This window comes from Pleurodeles waltl, chromosome 4_2 (genome assembly GCF_031143425.1).
Source record: "Pleurodeles waltl isolate 20211129_DDA chromosome 4_2, aPleWal1.hap1.20221129, whole genome shotgun sequence".
Classification (NCBI taxonomy): domain Eukaryota; kingdom Metazoa; phylum Chordata; class Amphibia; order Caudata; family Salamandridae; genus Pleurodeles; species Pleurodeles waltl.
Window position 1 is genome coordinate 424050262 of NC_090443.1, and position 19637 is coordinate 424069898.

At 44.0% G+C, this 19637-nt stretch overlaps 1 protein-coding gene across 5 annotated transcripts in view; it reads left to right on the forward strand.

Moving 5' to 3' along the window:
* Positions 1–19637, forward strand: part of AKAP8 (A-kinase anchoring protein 8) — an 816848-nt gene that overhangs the window by 222155 nt on the left and 575056 nt on the right. For 3 of the 5 annotated variants that reach the window (XM_069231685.1, XM_069231682.1, XM_069231684.1), the window contains 3 exons: positions 209–259; positions 6598–6630; positions 10908–11169. In XM_069231685.1, the coding sequence (XP_069087786.1) occupies positions 209–259; positions 6598–6630; positions 10908–11169 (346 nt within the window). The remainder of the gene's footprint in view (positions 1–208; positions 260–6597; positions 6631–10907; positions 11170–19637) is intronic. The other 2 variants (XM_069231683.1, XM_069231686.1) reach the window with 1 other exon arrangement.

Sequence of the window (19637 nt, forward strand, 5' to 3'; positions counted from 1 at the left end):
TTTTACTTTTTATGAAACAAAGGATGTACGAAGTCATGGCACCACAGTGCACTGCTTTCATTACAATGCCTTTTGTTAATAAACTTGATAAAACAATATAATTACAGTGTGAGTGGGTGTAAATTAAGTGATGTTTAAATCATTTTTAAATGGTTGAGAGTTCATAAAATGAATTCTAACTGTTTGATACACTCCCTTCATTTTACAGCAGGATATGGAGCTTGGAATGCTGGGGCAAGTGACAACACTGCTGTTCAAGGTAAACGTCCAGTCACTTTATTGCATCAGTTTTTCGGTTTGCATGTGACACTCAGCTGCTTGGAATGGAAATAGGCCTTGTTGGGACAGAAATGTCCCATGCATTGTAAACTGGCATGTTTTCTTGCAGAGTGCCCGACTGCTGGTGATACTTGTAGCCTTACTTTTATTTTTGGTCCTGATGCCACACTAATCTAGAGTGTGCGCATGCCCAACTACGGTAATCTGACTGTGTATGTGTATCTTAATACTGAAGCCAGAGTGGTCTGTTTAGGGTGCCCCTGAGTGTAGCATGACACAAGACGGACGGTAAGTATAGCTTCACCAGTCTGTGGAAGGGTATTGTCTGCATTTCTGTGGCTGGATGGCTGCGTCCCAGATGCCTAAGTGAGGAGAATGAGGACAGGGCTATCATGAGGTCTTTTTTAGCATTGGGGCCAGATTAATTCGTTCTGAGCACTGCCATTTGATAGATCGTATGTTGATGGTTAAACTGCAGTTTCTGTTGCTCTTTGTGAGGAAATTTCTGGGCCAGGCCTGTACTTTTGTCTGTCTCTGATTACTGCTTCATGATGTCTGTCAAGTGCAGAAAATGCACACTTCCTTGTGCCCATGCTTGCAGTCCGCCTCAGTGTTACCTGCTGTAAGAAGCACCACTTTACACTAAGGCTGTGCTTGGAGAGAGCAGCCTGGGAAGGACGGTTGATGGAGAACCAACCAAAACTAGTTCAGAAACGTGAGACAATGGATACACGTGACTTGTCCAGAAATGTGTGTAAAAGTGGGATCCAAACCACCCCACATTGTTCCAATCCCAAGTTCCTCTTGGCTGTGAAAGGGAGTGCCCCTCACAGTATTCCATGAGCTGCTGTGTTGCCAGTGCTGGTGTCTGTCTGATTAACAGTCTCACAGATGTTAGGGTACATCATCTGTAGTCATTATTTCTGCGCCAGGAGCTGAGTGTCTGCCACAAGAGCTTGGAAGCCTGTCGCCCTGCTGAGGTAGGTAAGGAGTGTGCCTGTCCCTACAGGAAGACCAGCTGTTCAGTGAGGGAAACCCCAGAGAAAGCTGACGAACCAAGAGTGCCATAAGACCCATCCTGTAAAAAGGTCCTTTGTCTCTCTATGTAGTTTATGAAGTGAACTGTTACTATGTTTGTGCCAGAAACCTATCACCCGGTAGCTGGCTGTAGGTTTGATCATGTAGTGCTGCTGCTGCCAGTGACAAGCAAAGGACTGCCAAGTGGAGAGCCTGACCTGCACAGTGGCTGCCACTGCCTACATTTGTCAACACAAGAAGATTTGGCCTGACGCTCACAACTACTTCCAAAAGTGATGCCATTACTGAGCTGCCTTTCCAAGTTCATCTTGCATAGCCATTGTGAAAGGCTTCTGCTGCGTATCCACAGTGAAGATCGCACATTGAAAAGGTGGCATGGTGCAACCACATTCTCCTCATGTCTTAGCCTGTCAAGAGCAACTTGCAGTTAAACCTCATATCAGCCTGCGCTAGAGGGCGGAAGGCACAGCCATCAGGAAGAACACGGTGTCTCAGGTTTGGAATGAATAGAGCATTAAATGTAGCTAGGAACTCGTGACTGTTGCCTGTGCGAATGACCGTTAAAGACTTTGAAATGTGCATAAGGACCATGGTAGCCCAGTGTACCACCAAAAGTACAAATCCCCTTTATCACTTGCAATGGTGAAGTCGGAATGTCTCCCGTGTAAGGATCCATTGTCCTAATAAAGATCTCAATAGAACTAATGTCCTATAGTTAAAAACACTACATGTTGATAATTGCACACAGGAATATTTTCAAAATTGGGGAAAAAGTAAAGTTACAGGAACATTTACTCGAAAAAGGAAAATTAACTTTCGTGAGAGTGATTGACTCACATCCCAAATGTGACGTTTTTAGTTGAAATGCTTTTGTAACTATTGAATTCTTTGAGTGTTTTGTTTTTTATTATTTAATGTTGGGTGTGGTTTACAGTGTTTGATAATCTCTTTAAGTGATCTGCCTCTTGATGTCTAGTGTATTTTTTTTTTTTTTAGCAAACTCATGAAAAGTATAAAAATATTAAAATGCTACTTTCAGCCTGACCTAAGAAAATAAGTGTCAGTTTCATTATTTTAATTGGAGCGGATCCCATGGTCGAGGGGGGATTTGTATTCATATAATCACTTAGAGAACTTTTCATTCTGCTACCCTGTGTGTCGCATCCTTTAAAATGTATTGTATTTAGATTTGCTCCGAAAATAAAATGATTTTTTTCCCTTAAAGGTAAACACTTGTTTTTTTTTTTCATAAAGGCAACTATATTCGGTCTGTTGGCTGATTGTTGAGTTCTGAGCTGCTGCCCCATCTACACTACCTCCATTAAAAGCCTGTGATTGTTTGCTCTTGCTATCTTGAAATTCAAGTGTTTGGAAACTGGGCCAAATACAACCCTTTCAGAGTAGCACAGGACTCCCCAGAAAATTGTTTTCAAATGACGTCAGCCACCACTGTTGGAACCCATTAGCCTCTGTCTGCCCTGTGGCCTTCCAAAAGGGGTCTGACAGACCTTATTATTCGTTCTTTAATTTGAGTTTAGGTAACTTTGAACGTGTTAAGACTGATTACCAAGGGACGCAGATTTTGCAGCATCGTTAGTGTTTTCCTCTTTTAGAGGCATTTCTTAATTGTTTCACCTTTGCCTTTTTATTTAATGAAAATCATTTGGCTAATAGGACTTAAGTGATCCCCAACCTTTTACTGATTATTTTGTATGGTTTGGCACGCCACCTAGGTGTTTGTTACCATAATAATCCAGAGAACTTAAGTGTGAATGGTACTTACACGTCCAGTTGCAGGTATGTGCAGATAATAAAGGTGCAGGTGGGTAAGCTGGGGGGAGAACTCAGGAATCAGAAAGATAGTGTCACAGTGTTACTCGTTTGCTAGAACTTGGTATGTTAATCGGAAGTTGATTGATGTACGGTTAGAGGATGAGGCCTTCGTTGCAGTGTGTTACAGGCAAGGGCCGATGTCTTCAATTAGCTGTTATGGGATCAAGTGAGCTTTTGTTTTGTGGTTGCCAGCATTGAGCTTTGGTGCTGGTAAAGGTAGAGCAGGATGAGAGGTATTAGTTTGACTGCAAGATTTAACTTAAAAACACATAGAAGGAGAGCCCCTCGGGAGTGTTATTCCCTCTTGGAATTTTTCTACTTAGGAAGATATCTGTATACTAGTTGCAGATTTGGAATGCATTTTCTTAATTAACCACCATTCCATGATTACTTGCCCACCGCATTTTCCTGTAAGGCAACCATTCCCTTTAAGGAGAGGGGGTAGATTGTTGACAGCTTTGCATATTTATTTTTTCCATTTTCAGTTTTTTCCTCATTCTTCCACTTTCTTCTCATAACCTTGAATTCTCCTTTCAAGCTCTGCACTCTTTGCAGTGTGAAAATGGCAGTTGCTGACAAATTGTTTCCACTCTATTTGGTTAGTCGCCTTATTATCTTTTTCACGTGCACATCAAATGGGCAGATTTCCTTGTGTGTCCTGAGGTACAGTAATCCTCGATATTGGTAAGTAAGGAGGAAGTATATTTTGCTCGGATCCAAAGACACCTAGAGATTTTTTAACTTCCAAAGAAAGGGCCTCTGAGCAGTTTTGCATGACAATAAGAAGGCCTCACAGCCCCTGCTTAATTAATCTTTCTAGAATGTAGAGGCTTTTTTAATTGTTGAAAACACCCGAAGCCTTTGCCCTCTGACCTACATGACTCCATCTAAGAAGCTGATCTGTCTAAATGTTGAGGGCATGTAAAGTGCAAGATGACCCTTGTAAAGTTTGCCATTTTGTGAGGAAAGCCCGAAATGTTTACCCTATTCAGTAGCGCTTTGAAGAATTTCAACAGCTACTTCAGGACTCAGGTTGAGTCTTGGGTGCGCCTGGATGGACTGCATGCTTCAGTACCATAGCAAGGATAAATTGCGGGACACTAACCCTCTCCGTCAGATAGTTTAGCTTTCTTTGTAAAGCTTCTAACAGAATGCAGCAGTAGAATTCGAATTGACTTTTGCAACATTTGCTTTTATGGCAATAAGCTTGCTTTCAGCTAAGTCATGGCTTTGACTCTTATCTCAGCAGTGGTGTTGCCTGCTCATTGGTAGAATAAGTCAGGGGAGCATATTCAAACCTGTTTGTCACTTACTTTCCCTGTCGAGCTATAGGACAATAGTAGGATTTCAAACGTATTGGGTGTCTTAGTTTGTGGAGAGCAAGTGCGTAAATCATGTAGTAAAAAACCATATGCACCACGTGATACAAAACAGAGTGCAAACAATTTGGTTGATAATGTGCAGATATGGCAAATCTTTTTGAGCAAAAAGGATTGGGCTCTTGGAATTTGCATTAAATAAGGCTCAAGTGATTGAAGAGGGAAAGCTTTCTCATTGCACTATGTGGGTCACAATGCGGGGCTACTGTTGTGGTTCTGGGAGGTATACGAGTGTTGCCCTTTGCAAAAAAAACCTTCATCCTTTTGTATGTGGCGTTTGATCTGGGAGACACTTAGAGTGAATTCTTTATTTGGGGGTGTTACACAATCTATAGAATGCGTTCTGAAAGACTATTGGTACAATGGGCAAAACACACTGGGGTTGCAACCCTCACTGGTTGTTGGAACTACAGCTGGATTTGGTACTTCATTTGCATGAGCACAAGAATGGCTGTGAGTTGTTTACATTGGATCGCAGTGGGATAAGAAGCTGCCATCCATTACTTGGGTAATGGTTCCGGTGTTAATGTTTCATGAAGTACAGTCACCATATGGACGACTCCTCTCTTTTGCACAACTTCTGGGTCTATGTGTATGTGTGGCCCACCTTTGGTAATGTTCTGTGCATTACAGCATACACGTCACCTAGTCTGGGGGGGTTCTTTAAACTGCAGTTCCTGTTCTACGCAACTGCTTGGAGGCCATCATAGGGACATTTCTTGCAGTACTCTGCTAGACTCGGCTTGTATTGGGCATCCGAGTAGGTAGACCTTGTAACAGACCCTTCTTGTGACTGTCAGCTTTCAGGTTCTCTTGTTAAATAAGCCATTCGACATTTGGTGATGCAACTTAGATTTCTGGTAAACCCCTGTCGGATACCAAATGCCCTCTTTTATTGAATGGTGGACATGTATTTACTCAGTAGTCACACCACGGCCGCTAGTGAAGTTTTTTCTTGCTTAAAGGGGAACCCTTGCGTCAAGGGACCAGTCGCGATCCCCTGTAGAATAGGGTTCCTATGTATTCGTAGATAGCCCCATTTTCGGTGTTTGTCCATCATCCAGTCCTAAACTGTTTGACAACAGGAATTTGAATTATTTGGTCTTGAAGCTTATCTTTGTCCATTACCTTTATTTTTATATATATATATATATATATATATCTATCATTCGCCAAGCCTCTAGCTTTGAATATGCTCTGGGATTACACGTGACAACTTCTCCTTTGCTCTATTCTTTCACTCTGCAGATTTTCACGTTCCGATATCCAGTAGCTTTTGTATTTTTTCTTCTTCTGATATTTATGTACTTCTTCATGGTAATTTTAGAAGTAAGCACAGTCCTTGAAGACAAAATTATAATTTTGTGGAAGTGGTCGGAGCCGCAGGAAACTTATTTGGTGGGCATGAATGTGAAAAAGATACCTTTGATGAAAGAATTTTGTGATGGTAATTGTTTCACATGTTTAAAAAAAAAATATTACATGTATGTGAATGATGCAGCAACGTTTGCACACACCTACCATCCATGGGTATCCGCCAGTACCGAGTGCCACCACCTGAACTATGATGCTCTGTAGCCATGTACCTCTGGTACAAGGAACCAACCCTGGCTTATTATTTAGAGCCACTGGTTAAGTACAGTTGTGAGTTTTGTCAGAATCCATGCTAATGAACAACTCTCATATCGTGATAGCAGTTACATTAGCTCTTGAGCCAAAGTGCTGAGATCGGTTCCCTCCCCATTAAACCAGTCATCAGAACTGTTCGAGGCTGTCTGGTTGAAGGGCAAATTTAAGTTGAACTCTGTCGCCTTATCATTATTTGGAATGCCTATAATCATCCTGCATCCGAGATCTCCGGCTGGTCGTGACACTATCACCATCACTTTTCAGTTGTGATGTTATCATTCGAAACAGTGCACAAGAATTTTAATTTATACTTCCCTATTGTGTAGATGTGCATCATTTTGAAATACCCGGTTTGGTTGCCAACATTCCACGCAGTTTCGAACTTTAATTCTTCATTTCTGTATAACAAGAATTAAGCTACTCTCTTTCCTCCTTTAAGGTACTTATGCAACAGATGCAGCTAGCTGGCAAGGTAAGCAGCATACGTGAGATATTTTAAGTTCAGCACAAAGCAATTGTATTTGTTTTTTAAGTTCTTATGTGAAAGGTCCTGTGTTTTACCTAATTCGTACGCAATATGTAAAAATGTGGTTGTTTGGGAGTTCGGACTACTGGTGAGAGGTCCTTTGTAAGCCGAAGAATTCATTTTGGCATCAAGTCAAGAGGAAGACCAGATCAGGAGTCCAGACTGGACTTAAGTGCTAGAACATTAGAAGCAAAATGGTTTGATAGCCCACTGTGTTGTGCATTAGAAAAGGACTCCTTCCTCCCTGCGGTTAATAATCTCAATCTGTTGTGTTCAAGCAGCCTCTCCAATTATCGTTGAGGCAAAACCCAGATTACCAGTGATATTGTTCAAGGAGTATGCCAATTCCGCACTCTTCAAGCAGATTTCAGCTGGAATGGTTAATGTATCTTTACCAATAGGCCACTGAAATATTGGCTGAGGGCTTTACTTAAGGTTCCCTTACCAGTGAAATAAAACTGTACGATTCAATGGGATATCTCTTCCCTTTTGAAGCTGCCCACTCTGCATTTCTTTTTAGGTCTTGCCTACTGTGCAGTGCATGTGCTATTTGTTGCAAGACATACTGTTAGCTTACAGTGGGCTTAGAGCTCACCAATTGCGTACCGTTGATTTTCTTCATTGTCCCTCTCATTTGTTTGCTTCTTCTTTATCAGCTGTGTGGGCTTTCCTTTCTCTTCTTGGGTTAATTACCACCCCGCCTTCCCTGTAGCCAGGATGCATTAATGCATCCTTTTACTGCTCACCATTTCAGGCACTAATTTGTTATTTTCTGTACGAGAGTGCTTGTGTTTTCTCGTTACTTATTTGTGTACTTTGTTCCCTACATCGTCTGCTGTTCGTAGACCTTTCTGTTGACTGTGTGCTTCCTCATAGTCCCCCAACTTCATCTTCTTGCCTATGTTCTTTCTCTCCGCCAGCTGTACCTTGCTGTCTTTCGTCCTTTTAATTCCCTACCCGTGCACTCTTTGCTTCTGCCCACCTGTAGTCCCAGTTTTGCCTCTGCATCCCCACCCATGTCCTTCCACGTTGTTTCAGCCCCTCATCCCTCATGTTGCTTTAAATTCCCACCCATGTCCTCATGTTGCTTCACCCTCATTTTGCCTCCCCCACACCCACATTAATAAAAGGATGCTTTCAGGTGTAACTAAAAAGAAATAAAACGCATTTGCAGAGCCCATAGGTCTTACCTTTGAGACCTACTGGTTTTAGCTGTGCAACACAGCATCCTGATTGTGTTACATGGCTAAAGGGTTTAAGAAAAAATGGTTTTGGTGCAGCTTACAATCTAATTTTCTAGGCATGTGTAGCACGTTTGCATGTACCTGCAGAACTACATGGCTGCTTTTGTTCTCTTGTTACCTACTGCTCTGAATTTGATTGGTAACTAAAAAGAAAAAACTACAGGAAAGCATTTTGGTTTAAAGCAGAGCATGTGGGAAGGTACAATCCTGGTAAGCGAAACAATGCTTGAGTGGGGAAGCAACACTGGGTGCAGGTAGGGAAGGAAGCAACATGTGGGACGAGAGGTGGAAGTAACACGAGGGCACAGGTGAGGAGCGGAAGCAAAGCAGGGGCACATGAGCGATGCAACAAGGGTGTGCGGATGGGATAATCAAACGAAAGACATCGAGGTAGAGCTGGTGGAGAGAAAGCACATGAGCTAGAAGGCAATACTTGGGGATTGGGGAGAGCGACAGAGGTGAGAGAGACTAATAGTGAGCATGGTGGTGGAGGAGGAAGAGAAGCACACAAAAAAGACAGTTTGCAGGGATGTGGAATTTATTAAAATATCTACTTATCCATGGGAAAGGTTGCTTCTTAAATCTACTTGTCCCTTTGGTGCCATGTAGTGCGGCTACAAATTATGGCAGCAATCTCATTATGTAAGAAATCTGATAATAGCCTCTCTGATTATGCCAGGGCTACTACTATAGTAGTTTTGAATACTTGCAATTTCAATCCCTACAATAGCAATTTCCTTATTTTGCCACCTACCCATGGATCTACATAATGGGGCTGGAGGAGCAGTAAGCAATATTTCCAGGGCTGGACTGCCGTTGAGTCTGCAAACCTACTAACTTGCATGTTTTAAGGATTTTCGCCAGCTCTTCTCTAATCTTTTCCCATAATGATAAGGGTTGGAAATTTACTACTAACAATGGCAGAAGTAGAAGTTCTTCCAGGGTTGGGGGAAAAAGTGGTTGGAGGGAAAGTGAACTTGTAAACGCTCAATAGTTTCCCATGAGGAAATCTACACATGCATATTTTCTCGTGCCAAGATACAGTTCACAAATATTTTTTAGGAGTGTGACTTCCTGGACTACTTCTGTAAGTTCTTGTGATTTCATGAAAGCCACTAATTCAAAGACATATATACCATGGGTGCACTTAGTGACCTTATTTAAGAATTTCCTAATTAGTTCTGGCATTAACAAAAACATTTGGTTTTTATTAAACTTCTATTTCTCTCTCCATCTTTTGGCTGGCTTTACTGCGAGTGACTGCATTCTGCTCTTCCACAAGGAGCATATTGACACACAAAGTAGTTTTGTTTAGTGCCAGGAACTACTGTGAAATCAGTGGTGTAATGAAACTGGAGGGGGCCCCCTGCAAGGAACATGGAGAACTCCCCTCTCCAGACTAAACTCATTATAGGTGCTGTGCTGTGGGGGGCCTCCTGGAGGGGGGCTTCGAGCCTTTGTTATGCCTCTGGTAGCAATGTGTGCTTTTTAAGACCAAAAACTTTCTTTTTGTTGCAGTGGTGAGGGCTGGGCAGCTACCACAACAATAAAATGGTACAAAAGCTGTGTCAAAACAAGACACACATTGACAAAACCAAGAGACTCACAGAAATGTTGGATTTGCCAGAGCTTGTTTATTTTCTTGCTTCCCATAATCTTGTTGAAAATGGTTACACTCATTTTCCATTATGAACATTTTTGGAAATACTAGCATGCATCAACACATTTTACTAAATGACGCTTCAAAGAAATAGCACCTAAAATTTCATAGTGGCAAAACGTTTTTTTTCCTACTTGCATTTTTTTCTGAACATTTTATTTTGAAAGCAAAGAATCATCACTCTCGCTTACAAGCTTCTGCAAACATTTGCATCTAATCAGAGAGCATTGTGGGAGCATTATTCTTAGCCTCACATTGTTAAACTTTTCAAACATGTTTACACTTTTCTTTTTTTTTTTTTTTTGGATTCTTTTTTTTTTTGGAACCACTGTCAGTAGTGCAGTGTGATCTTAAAACATGCGCTCACCCTAATAATAAAGGCTTTTCATTAATGAATCATAAATACAAGTTTGAACAGCATTAACATATGCACACACATTACCTCAACTGCAGACAGTTTCCTTCTCTGTAAATTGGCAGCCAAAGTGTTTGTGCTGCAGGAGGTGGGGCCTACTTGTCCCAATGACAAAATAAACATGAAAACTTGCTGCCCTTGACCCAAAACAATATGTCCAGGCCATCGGGCAATGGGAAAACCACATCCCTGAGTTGGAAAACACTTGCAGTCTCATAGTGTTTAAAACAAATTAAGAAAGTAGCACATGAAAAAAGAGAGCAGTGGAAGGACACAGTAATGTGTGCATGCTCAATGGGAGGGAATAGGCTGTGTAATTTTCTAGGCACATGCCCACAAAATGATGACGTGGCCAGCTGTGTCCAAACCTTTTTTTAATTTAAAATTCTTTAGCCATGCTACACAGCATCACCAATGGTGTTCTATGTAGCTGATGAACTTAAGACAAAAAAAGCTTTGGACACAGCCTGTGTCGTTCTTTTGCAGTCATGAACACAACACATGCACTTGCCTGCAAAATAACCCGGCCTTTTAAAATCATTGGCAAAGCCAATAAGTTCAAAAGCCGAGACTTATTGGCTTTGCCAATGCTTATACATGTATTAGTCAAGCTGTGACTTTTTGAAACCCCTCTTTTACAAAAACGTGCCTCGGTCTAAAACGGATCTCTCTGACCTTAGAGCTTCATCATTGGGGATGCCCTACAGAAAGTGTCATATTTAGGGTGTATCCAGGGTTTGTCCACTTTTCAGAGTATCAGTATGGTGATGGCTGCATGTTTGGACCTTGGTTAACCCTGTTTGTTGGTTTCAGTGCTATAAGCATGGAGAAGCGCATCAGTGTTGCATGTGTAAATATGGGTAATATGAATAGATTTCAATAACGATCCTTGTTTGTTTTTCAGGCTATGAAGGCTATGACTATTACAACACCCAGGGCCTTGCGGCCAGTCAGGCAGCCACGTATAATTACAGCACAGGTGCGTGGGAGGCAACCCCTCATCATGTCACAATGAACATGCCGCCGCCACCGCCTGTCCAGTCCAACCTGGCACCCCCACCAAACACTATGAGCAGGGTTGAAAGCGACAACAATGACTCCATTATTGCAAAAATAAACCAACGTCTGGACATGCTGTCGAAGGAAGGGATGGAGCCACAGGAAAGGTGACCACCTGAGCTCACTACATCTCTTTACAATCCTGTACGAAAATATTGTCTAAATCTGTGTACAGCCTCTACCTTAAGAAAGTTAACCACTCCCACAGTTCTTGTAGCTGGCAAGGTAGTAATCATTCCAGTTCAAAAGCTAGCAAAACAGATTGTACTAGAATACAGTTTTGCTAGTCATCCTAATTCTTTTTTTTTTCTGGCGCCTGATCTATATTACTGAATTGACAGCATTAGATCCTTTTTCTCCTTGGCTGTACTCGGGCTATCAATTCAGTCATATTCATTCCTGCGTAATGTAACATATATTTGTAGAGCACGAAACTTGTCACCAGTGAGGGTATCCAGGCGCTGAGTTGGTGTGAGTCCTGCAAGCAGGATCAGACGAAGAGCCAGTTTTCCAGTTTCTTGCGGAAATCCATAAGTGATGCTGCTGTCCTGATGTACTGGGGGAGAGAAAGACCTCTGGTCTTTCTTACATGGATTCAGGGTGATGTAGAGCGGAGGTTACTGGTTGGTTGGTGGAAGTGTAGGTGATTGTTGAGTTAGGTGGAACCCTGGTTGTGAAGTGCCTTGTAGGTGTGGGTGAGCATCATAAACTAGCGTTTCTGAATGGGGCACTAATGTCGTTTTCGGATGTTTGCAGCTTGTGTAGCTGGTGTGTGGGGATACCATAGTAGAGGACTTGCTGTAGTCCAATCTGCTTGTGATAATGCCCTGTGTGACAGTCTTTCTGGTGTCCGGAGGGAGCCATTTGACTATTTCTGAGCATGCAAATTATGTGAAAGCAGGCGGAGGTATCTCCGTTGACTTGATGTCTCATGGGGAGGTTGGTGTCCAGATTTCTGGCTTGGTGGCAAGGTGAGGGGGTGGAGCCTAGTTCTGTGGGTCACCAGGTGGAGTCCCACAATGAGTTATTGTTGCAGAATAATATCAGCCCTTCCCTCTTGTTAGCAATGAGTTTGAGGTAGTTGTCTCATCCAATTAGCTACTTCGGTCATCCACATTTTAAAATTACTTTTGGTGATGTTTGTGTCTTCTGAGAGGGGTAGGATGAGCTGGGTGTCATTGGCATAAAAATGATATTCAGACTGTGGGTGCGAATGATGCTTGCCAGAGGAGTCGTGTATGTTGAAGAGAATGGGGCTGAGTGAAGAGCCTTGCAGGACTCTGCAGATGAAATCCTTGGGTGCTGATGTGAACAGAAGCAACTTGACCCATTGCATTCTTCCGGTCAGTAAGGAGGTTATCCATGTGAAAGATGGTCCTGGGGATCCGGTTTCATGGCGTCTAGAGATGTGTGTGTTGTGGGAGACTATGTTGAAGGCGGCGAAGCGGTCTAGGAGGATGAGTGCAGCAGTGTGGCCTCGATCTGGTATGGTGTGAGTGTCGTTTGAAGCGGTCATGAGAGCCGTCTCATTGTTGTGGTTGCTGTGGAAAACTGATTGGGAGGTGTCCAGGACTTTGTGGTGGTCAAGGTAGTAGGAGAGTTGACGGTTGATGGCCTTTTCTAGGACTTTGGCTGGGATGGGGAACAGGGAGATGGGTCAGTAGTTGCTGAGGACTTCCAAGTTCGTAGATGTTTTCTTGAGGATTGGGGTAACTTCTGCGTGTTTCCAACTGTCCGGTAATGTTGCTAGAGGTGCTAAAGACGGTTGTGAGTGCCATGTTTATCGTGGGGGTTCCTAAGTTGAAGAAGTGGTGGGGACATGAGTTAGTGGGCGCCCCCAAGTGGATGGGGTGCCATTATAGCAGTTATGTCTTTGTTGGTTATCAGGGCCTACTCCATGTGTGGGGTGACTTAAATGGTGGAGGTCAGGGGAGTGGTAGTGTGGTTGCGTTTCAAAGGTCCTGTAGATTTTAGATATCTTGTTATGAAAAGTCACTGAGTTGTTTGCAGACACAAAAGATAGAAAGGGAATGTGAGCTGAAGTTAACATTGAATTCCTTCTAAAGCTAAGGTTCTACAAGTTTTAAAGTGGGCACCTCCTACAGAATGTATCATACCTGATATCAATATTTCTATAGGTCTTATCTTAGGTTCCCTGGTTATAGGACAAGTTTGACTGCAGCATTCTGTAGAGAATGTCTTTTTGATTACCTATTGACCTCTATTTATTAAATAGGAAACAGTTGGGAGCACACTGCCTCACACTCCAGCATGCAGCTTGACCCATTGCCTTATGGCGAATGCAGTACAAATTTGTGCTTACTTCATTTGTGATCTGTCGTTTTTCTCCTTAGTGGGTGCAACTAGTGCTGTATATATTTCTAGATACGTGTTTCTGGGTTTACCTCTTCATCAATAGAAAGCAGCATCCTTTTTTTTTCCTGGGGTTGCTGGTATTGCTGCCAAAGTCCTCTCAGGTCTTAGTACCACTCCCTAGCGAACAGGTGCATCAACCAAAGCTCGTCAGCTTGCAGGCTCAAGTGAGCCTTTTTAAACAGGAAACAGTTGGGAGCACACTTAATCACACTCCAGCATGCAGTTTGCCCCATTGCATTATGGTAAATGCAGTACAAATGTGTGCTTACTTCATTTGTAGTCTGTAGCAAGTGCTTTATATCTCTAGACACTTGTTTCTATGTTCCTAACCCCCCTTCTGTGTCAAAGGCTTCCTTGAGCCAGCAAGCTGACAAGCTTTGGAGATGTGCCTGTGAGTGGTACTGTGACATGAGAGGAATTTGGCAGTATTTCCACCACCCCCAGGTGACTTTTCTTTCCTCTCTACTACTTCTGCTCTCTACTGATGAAGGGCTAAACCGAGAAACACATGTCTAGAGATACACAGCTATGTCTGCACCAACTTTGGTGAAAAACAGTAGCTAACTTTGAAGTAAGCTCTAATTGTGACCTGCACTTACCAGGATGCAAAGAGGAAAACTGTGCGGGGATGTGAAGCAGTATGCTTCCAGCCTCCCTTCCCTCTATTTATTAAATAGTGGCTTTCCTGCATGAGGAAGTTTAGATTTGTTTGAATAGACAATTAGCAGTTATCAAGTAGAATCTTCAATAGGGTGAACACCTCACCCCAGGTCATTACAGACAGTCTTTCCAATCCTCAACCTTATGCTCACTAACCCTTACTATATTTGTTGTAGTCCAATTAGTTACATGGAAGCAAGATAGGATCACAGCAATGATAATGCCTTGAGTTGGCACACAAAATACCAGGACTGGAAACTGTATCTGTATTGACCTGGAGGGAGGTGGTCACACACTTCTTCAGTTTTAAGGATGTAGTTTGAAAACATTAAAACATTTTTTTTTTAATAAACATTTTTTTTTTTTTTTTCTGTAAAACAGCATAGAAACAATATTGCATTCTTGTCACATTCCCATCCTTTGCTTCAAATACCTGCACAACATTTCTTACAATTGTATATCGAGCACACCCACTGGACCCCCCAGTTAATCGACATTGCGCAGTCGGAGTAACACAAAACCAATTAGGCCTCACCCTACCATTTGTTCCATGTTTTGCTAGACAGCTCCATGCTTCGTATACCGTTTTTTTCCTGCATGCACACCAGTCCACCCCTCTGCGCCACTGAGCTACTGTAGGGAGCTCAGAGCTTTTCCATCAAGCTGCTATGTCCTTTTTCGCCAACATACTTGCTGCCCCCAACAATATGCGATTCGCTCGAGTACCACCCGCACCCTCTGTAAGAGTAGTAAGGGAGATTGCTCCACTTCCCAGCCCAGAAACATGGACAGTTCTGCAGTTGCTTATTGTTGTATGACTGGGCAGGACCAGGCAACATGGAAGAAATCTGCAGGTTCATGAGAGCACCGATGGCACACTGGGTGGGCAAGGAGACCAGACCTAACCAACTGGTCCAGAGTAAGATGCACGCAATGCAAGTAGTGTATTTGGGTTAGTCTAAGTTTGGAGGCTATTGTGATAGTCTTGTGTGCCATCAGTGCATCTCTCAAGTCATCGTCCTCCAGTGGACCTAACTATTTCTTCCATCCAAGTCGGAGATGATGCATTGTGTCTGGTGGGACACTTACAATAAGTGTGTGATAAATCTAGGAGACTCTCCCTTTCCCAAGTTCGCTTAGCATCACCTTTGCCTCTAGAGGACTAAAGTCCAGGAGGTACTTACCCCATGATATGTGAGTGGTCAGTGTGTGGTGTATTTGTAAGTATTTGTGGAATTGGGATGTCACTAACGTATAGATGTCACAAAGTTCTTATAAGGAAAACATTTGGTTACCGGGTCATATGTTTCTCAATTGGGTGATGCCCATAGCGCCCCATCGAATGAATCCCTTCAGTGAAGCCACTTCCCTCATATTTGTAACGTGCAAAAGTAGTGCTTGCTGGGTTAGTGTCTTGTTTTACCCTGTATGATGGAGTGCAGCCCTCCAAGCCAAAAGGACCATTCATGTCACCTCTGGCATGGCAGTAGGACCAACCCCGGCATAAAGCATATCCATCAAGCGGGGGAGAACCCCATGTTAGCTAATTCAACCTGATATGCCAGGTCAGACCAGCCTCCTTTGAACCAGTTGTTTACAACAAGAATTTGGGTTGCCGGAAAGTATAAATAAAGATTGGTCATGCCTAACCCTCCATCGTAGGGGCACATTGACAATTATCGTAAGTGAATTGTTGCCTGGAGTTGTGCCTCGAGAAGGCTGCAGCCATTGAATCTAATTTGCAGAAGAAATGACGGGTAAGCATTAGAGGGATGTTTTGAAAAAGATACAAGAACCTTGGAAAAACAATCATTAGGTAGAGGGCTATACTGCCCGTGACATTCAGCAGGAGAGAGAGCCCAGCCGATTGGAGGAGTAATATTAAGGGACAAGGTCATTTCGGTACTGAAAACGAATTTTGTGCATAGGAAAAGAGGTTTGCCACTCCACAGAGCAACGGGAAGTTGAGAGCAGCACAAGGATCAGTTTAGTCTGATTTATATGCAATCCCAATGCCTCGGCTAAGAGATGTAGGGTTTAAGATCCTCTGGTCTGCAGATTTGAAGGATACAGTAGGATATCATCAGCGTATAACGCAATCTAATCTTCATGATTGGTGTCCCATTCCCAACCACTTATCCGTGCGTCTCAACTGATAAGGCGGGCCAGAGGTTGAATTGCAAGTGCAAATATGAGAGGGGTCGGGCAGCCCTGCCTAGTTCCCACACATGCAGTAGGGTTGGAGTAAAGGAGTCGGTCAAGGGTGCAGAAATGCTGCCTGAAACTGGCCCTCCGTAGCACGTGAGCCAGACAGTCCCAGTCCACCATGTCAGAGGCCTTCTCAAAGTCTATCAGGAGTAAAGCCAACAGAGGTGAAAGATGATGAAGATGGGCTAGGGCCACATGAAGGCGTCGGAGGCAGTGTCTTGTGCTCCTCACGGGCAAAAAGCCACAATGGTCAGGGTGGATGAAGTTTCAAAGAAAGAAGCCAGGATAGCCGAAAAGATTTTAATCTTGCCATTGATGAGGAGAATGGGTCGGTAGTCAGCACACAAAGTTGACAGAGGTTGTGCCTTTGGTATAACCACAATGGTGGCTTGATCACATTTGCTTGGAAAGGAGCCTACCGTGGCTGCCTCTCGATAAAGGTTCAACAGTTTGGGGGGGGCGAGAAGGTCCCTGTATTTACCATAGAACTCCATAGGGTAGCCATCAGGGCCTGGCGTCTTTCTGGATGTCAGTGCTGAGATAGCTGTGCCGATCTTCTTTTGTGATAGGTTGATATAGGTCTTGTCGCTCGAGAACAGAAAGCTGAAGAGGCAGCTCATCAGGGAGAGTCGAGGACTCTGCGTGGGACTGGGGGCCACATCGTATAAGCACGCATAGTAGCCTGCAAACGTCTGTGCAATAGCAGGGGTAGTATGGTGAATGGTGCCCGAACTGTCCCTAATCTCTTGTATCCCTGATGCGTAAGAAATGGGCATTTTGTACCAAGCAGGTGTTTCCTTGTAACATCAAGATGAAGGGCAGAAATCTATGGGCATGCTTAATACGGCCTAAAAGACCATTCACATTCCACGTCGTCATGTGGATCGGCATTGTGTAGGGCTGATGCATGGTGATGTGAAAAAGTAAAATGGCCCGTCACTGGTATGGGTGACAGGTCGGGTAAAAATACTGCGTATCGTATAGCAAGTATACCTAGGATGCTCGATGAAATATGCGGACATGGTGATGTGACAAGGTAAGTAAGCAGAGTAATAAACTCCATATTCCAACACAGTAAATCTAAGCATAACACCTTCCCCCCCCCCCCTTTTTAAAACCACCCACCCTTGTGTTCCCCTGAAACTTACAACCAAACCCAAAAACAATTTATTACTAGGTTTGGAATAGTGGACCCCTCCATGTTCCTCGATCATTGCCATTTAGGTGTACCTCCTACAGGTATTACGTTAGCCCCCGATAGGGTGCGACAACCCGCCTGAAAGAAAAGCATCAGTGTGGGACAGTTAGAGCAGTATGTACAGAGGAGAGAGCAGAATCCCCCCTTGTGCCCTCTGGTGATGCCAAGGCAGCCCCACCTCTATCCATCGGAGTCGGCTGGTCCTGTGTAGGGGCCCGTAGCGTGGGTGACTCGATATTGGAAGAGGGCTAGGAGTCTCTTGCAACATGTCATTCTCTCCAGAAAGTTGTTTCACTGCTTAGTATGAGAGGCGCTTCGCTTGCACTTCTTTGATGTAGTCTGGAAATATGAGTACTTTATACGTTGACATCGCAGCTCTGGATTAGACCGGGCTTCCTGTAGAAGACAATCTCTGTCTTCTAAAGTTAAATAAATTAGCGATTATAGGCCTATGAAGCCCACCCAAAGGTGGCTTTGCCATGAGAGCTCTGTGGGCTCGTTCCACGGCAAACTATGGCTTGAGCTTATTAGCGGGCATCCATGACTTGACCCATTGCTCAAGAAAAGCCTTTGGTTTTGTGTACTCCATCTCTTCTCTAAACCCCCACAAACCTGAGATTGTTGCATTGGGAAGGATTTTTGGCATCCTCGACCCAATGATGCAGCTCAGCCGTCTGGGAGAGCAGGTGTGTAACTTTGAGTTTGAGGCCTGACACCTCATCTTCAACTTTGCTTCTCTGCCTCAGTAAGTCTTTGTTGGTGGCGTTCCGTAAATCCTGGCACAGGAGCACTGCATCAACATGAACCTCTCCTATTTTGGTTTTGAATGCTGTTTGAGATCGTTGAATAGCTTGTAAAATCGTACCACTCGCCCCTTGGTCTGCGGTGTATTGGTCAATACGTGGCTACAAGGAGGGAGGCCTGAGGGGTTGATCCTTCCCTATGCACTAGCGGGAGCCTTGCTGGAGAGAGTACTAGGCATGGCCTCCTTGCCTCAGCACAGCAGCATGCGCAATCACCCTCTAGATGACCATCCACAAATTCAAGGGGGAACTTGCCAACAGTAAATGATCACCAGCCCGTTGCAGGAGAAGCCAGGTTACGTGCCTATTCGCTCAGCAGAAGGCCGTGGATTTGTCTGGTGTGCTTGGGTTTCAGTTATGAAGTCCTCAAAAATGTATTTCAGTGGTGATCAGTGTTAGAAATGGAGTATCTGGTTGGCAGTGGTTTGCACCCTGTCGAAGTAGGGACCCTCACTCTAGTAAGTGTAAGGGAGTCACACAGCTAAACCCCTGCTCACCCTCTTGGTAGCTTGGCTCAAGCGGTCGGGCTTATCTTAGAGGAATCTCCGACATACACAAGTAAAGACACAAATTGCCAACTGGGGCTATCACAGCGTCTTGACGGAGTTGTTCCCAACAGTCCAACGCCACTCGTGAGTGAGTGAATGCCGGTTCATCAAGTCACACGGACTCCAGGTATCGCACCTTGGAAAACAATGAAGAAGCAAAGACGTTGCACAGAGTCGTGGAGGTGAGAAGTTGCTGGAGCCAGTGTGGTATCGGTTCCTTAATGCCACCGGGGAGGTGAGGCTCCGGTTCCTTACTGCTAGGCGGGGGAAGTGAGGCATAGTCTCCTTACGGTTGCAGGGGAGGTGATGCGGTGAGGCATCTGTTTCTTACGTCAAGGGCCGGGTTGATGAATCCAGCTGGTCAAGACGCAAGGCGTTGACTTCACTGTGTTGTAATCACAACAGACAGAGCCTGGTGATATGGATGTCGATGACACTGCGCTCTGGATTTGCGCTGTTGTGGGTCATTGGAGGTTCTGCGGTAAAGTCGGTTGTTCCGAAGTCTCTTTGGAGTCGATGTGCTTGGTTTCTTCTTGGTTGCAGCAGAGACCCCTCCCAAGGGCCCAGGAACTGGATGTGGCACCACTTGGCAAGTCAGGACTCTCAGCAGAGAGCCCAGGTGCTGACAGATGAAATCTTTGATGTCCCTGAGACTTCTTAACAGGAGGCAAGCTCAGTCCAAGCTCTTGGAGAACCTTTGGAAGCAGGATGTAGAAAGCAAATTCCAGTCCTTTCATGCCCAGGTCAAAAGCAGCAAGCAGCAGGCCCCAGCAAAGCAACAG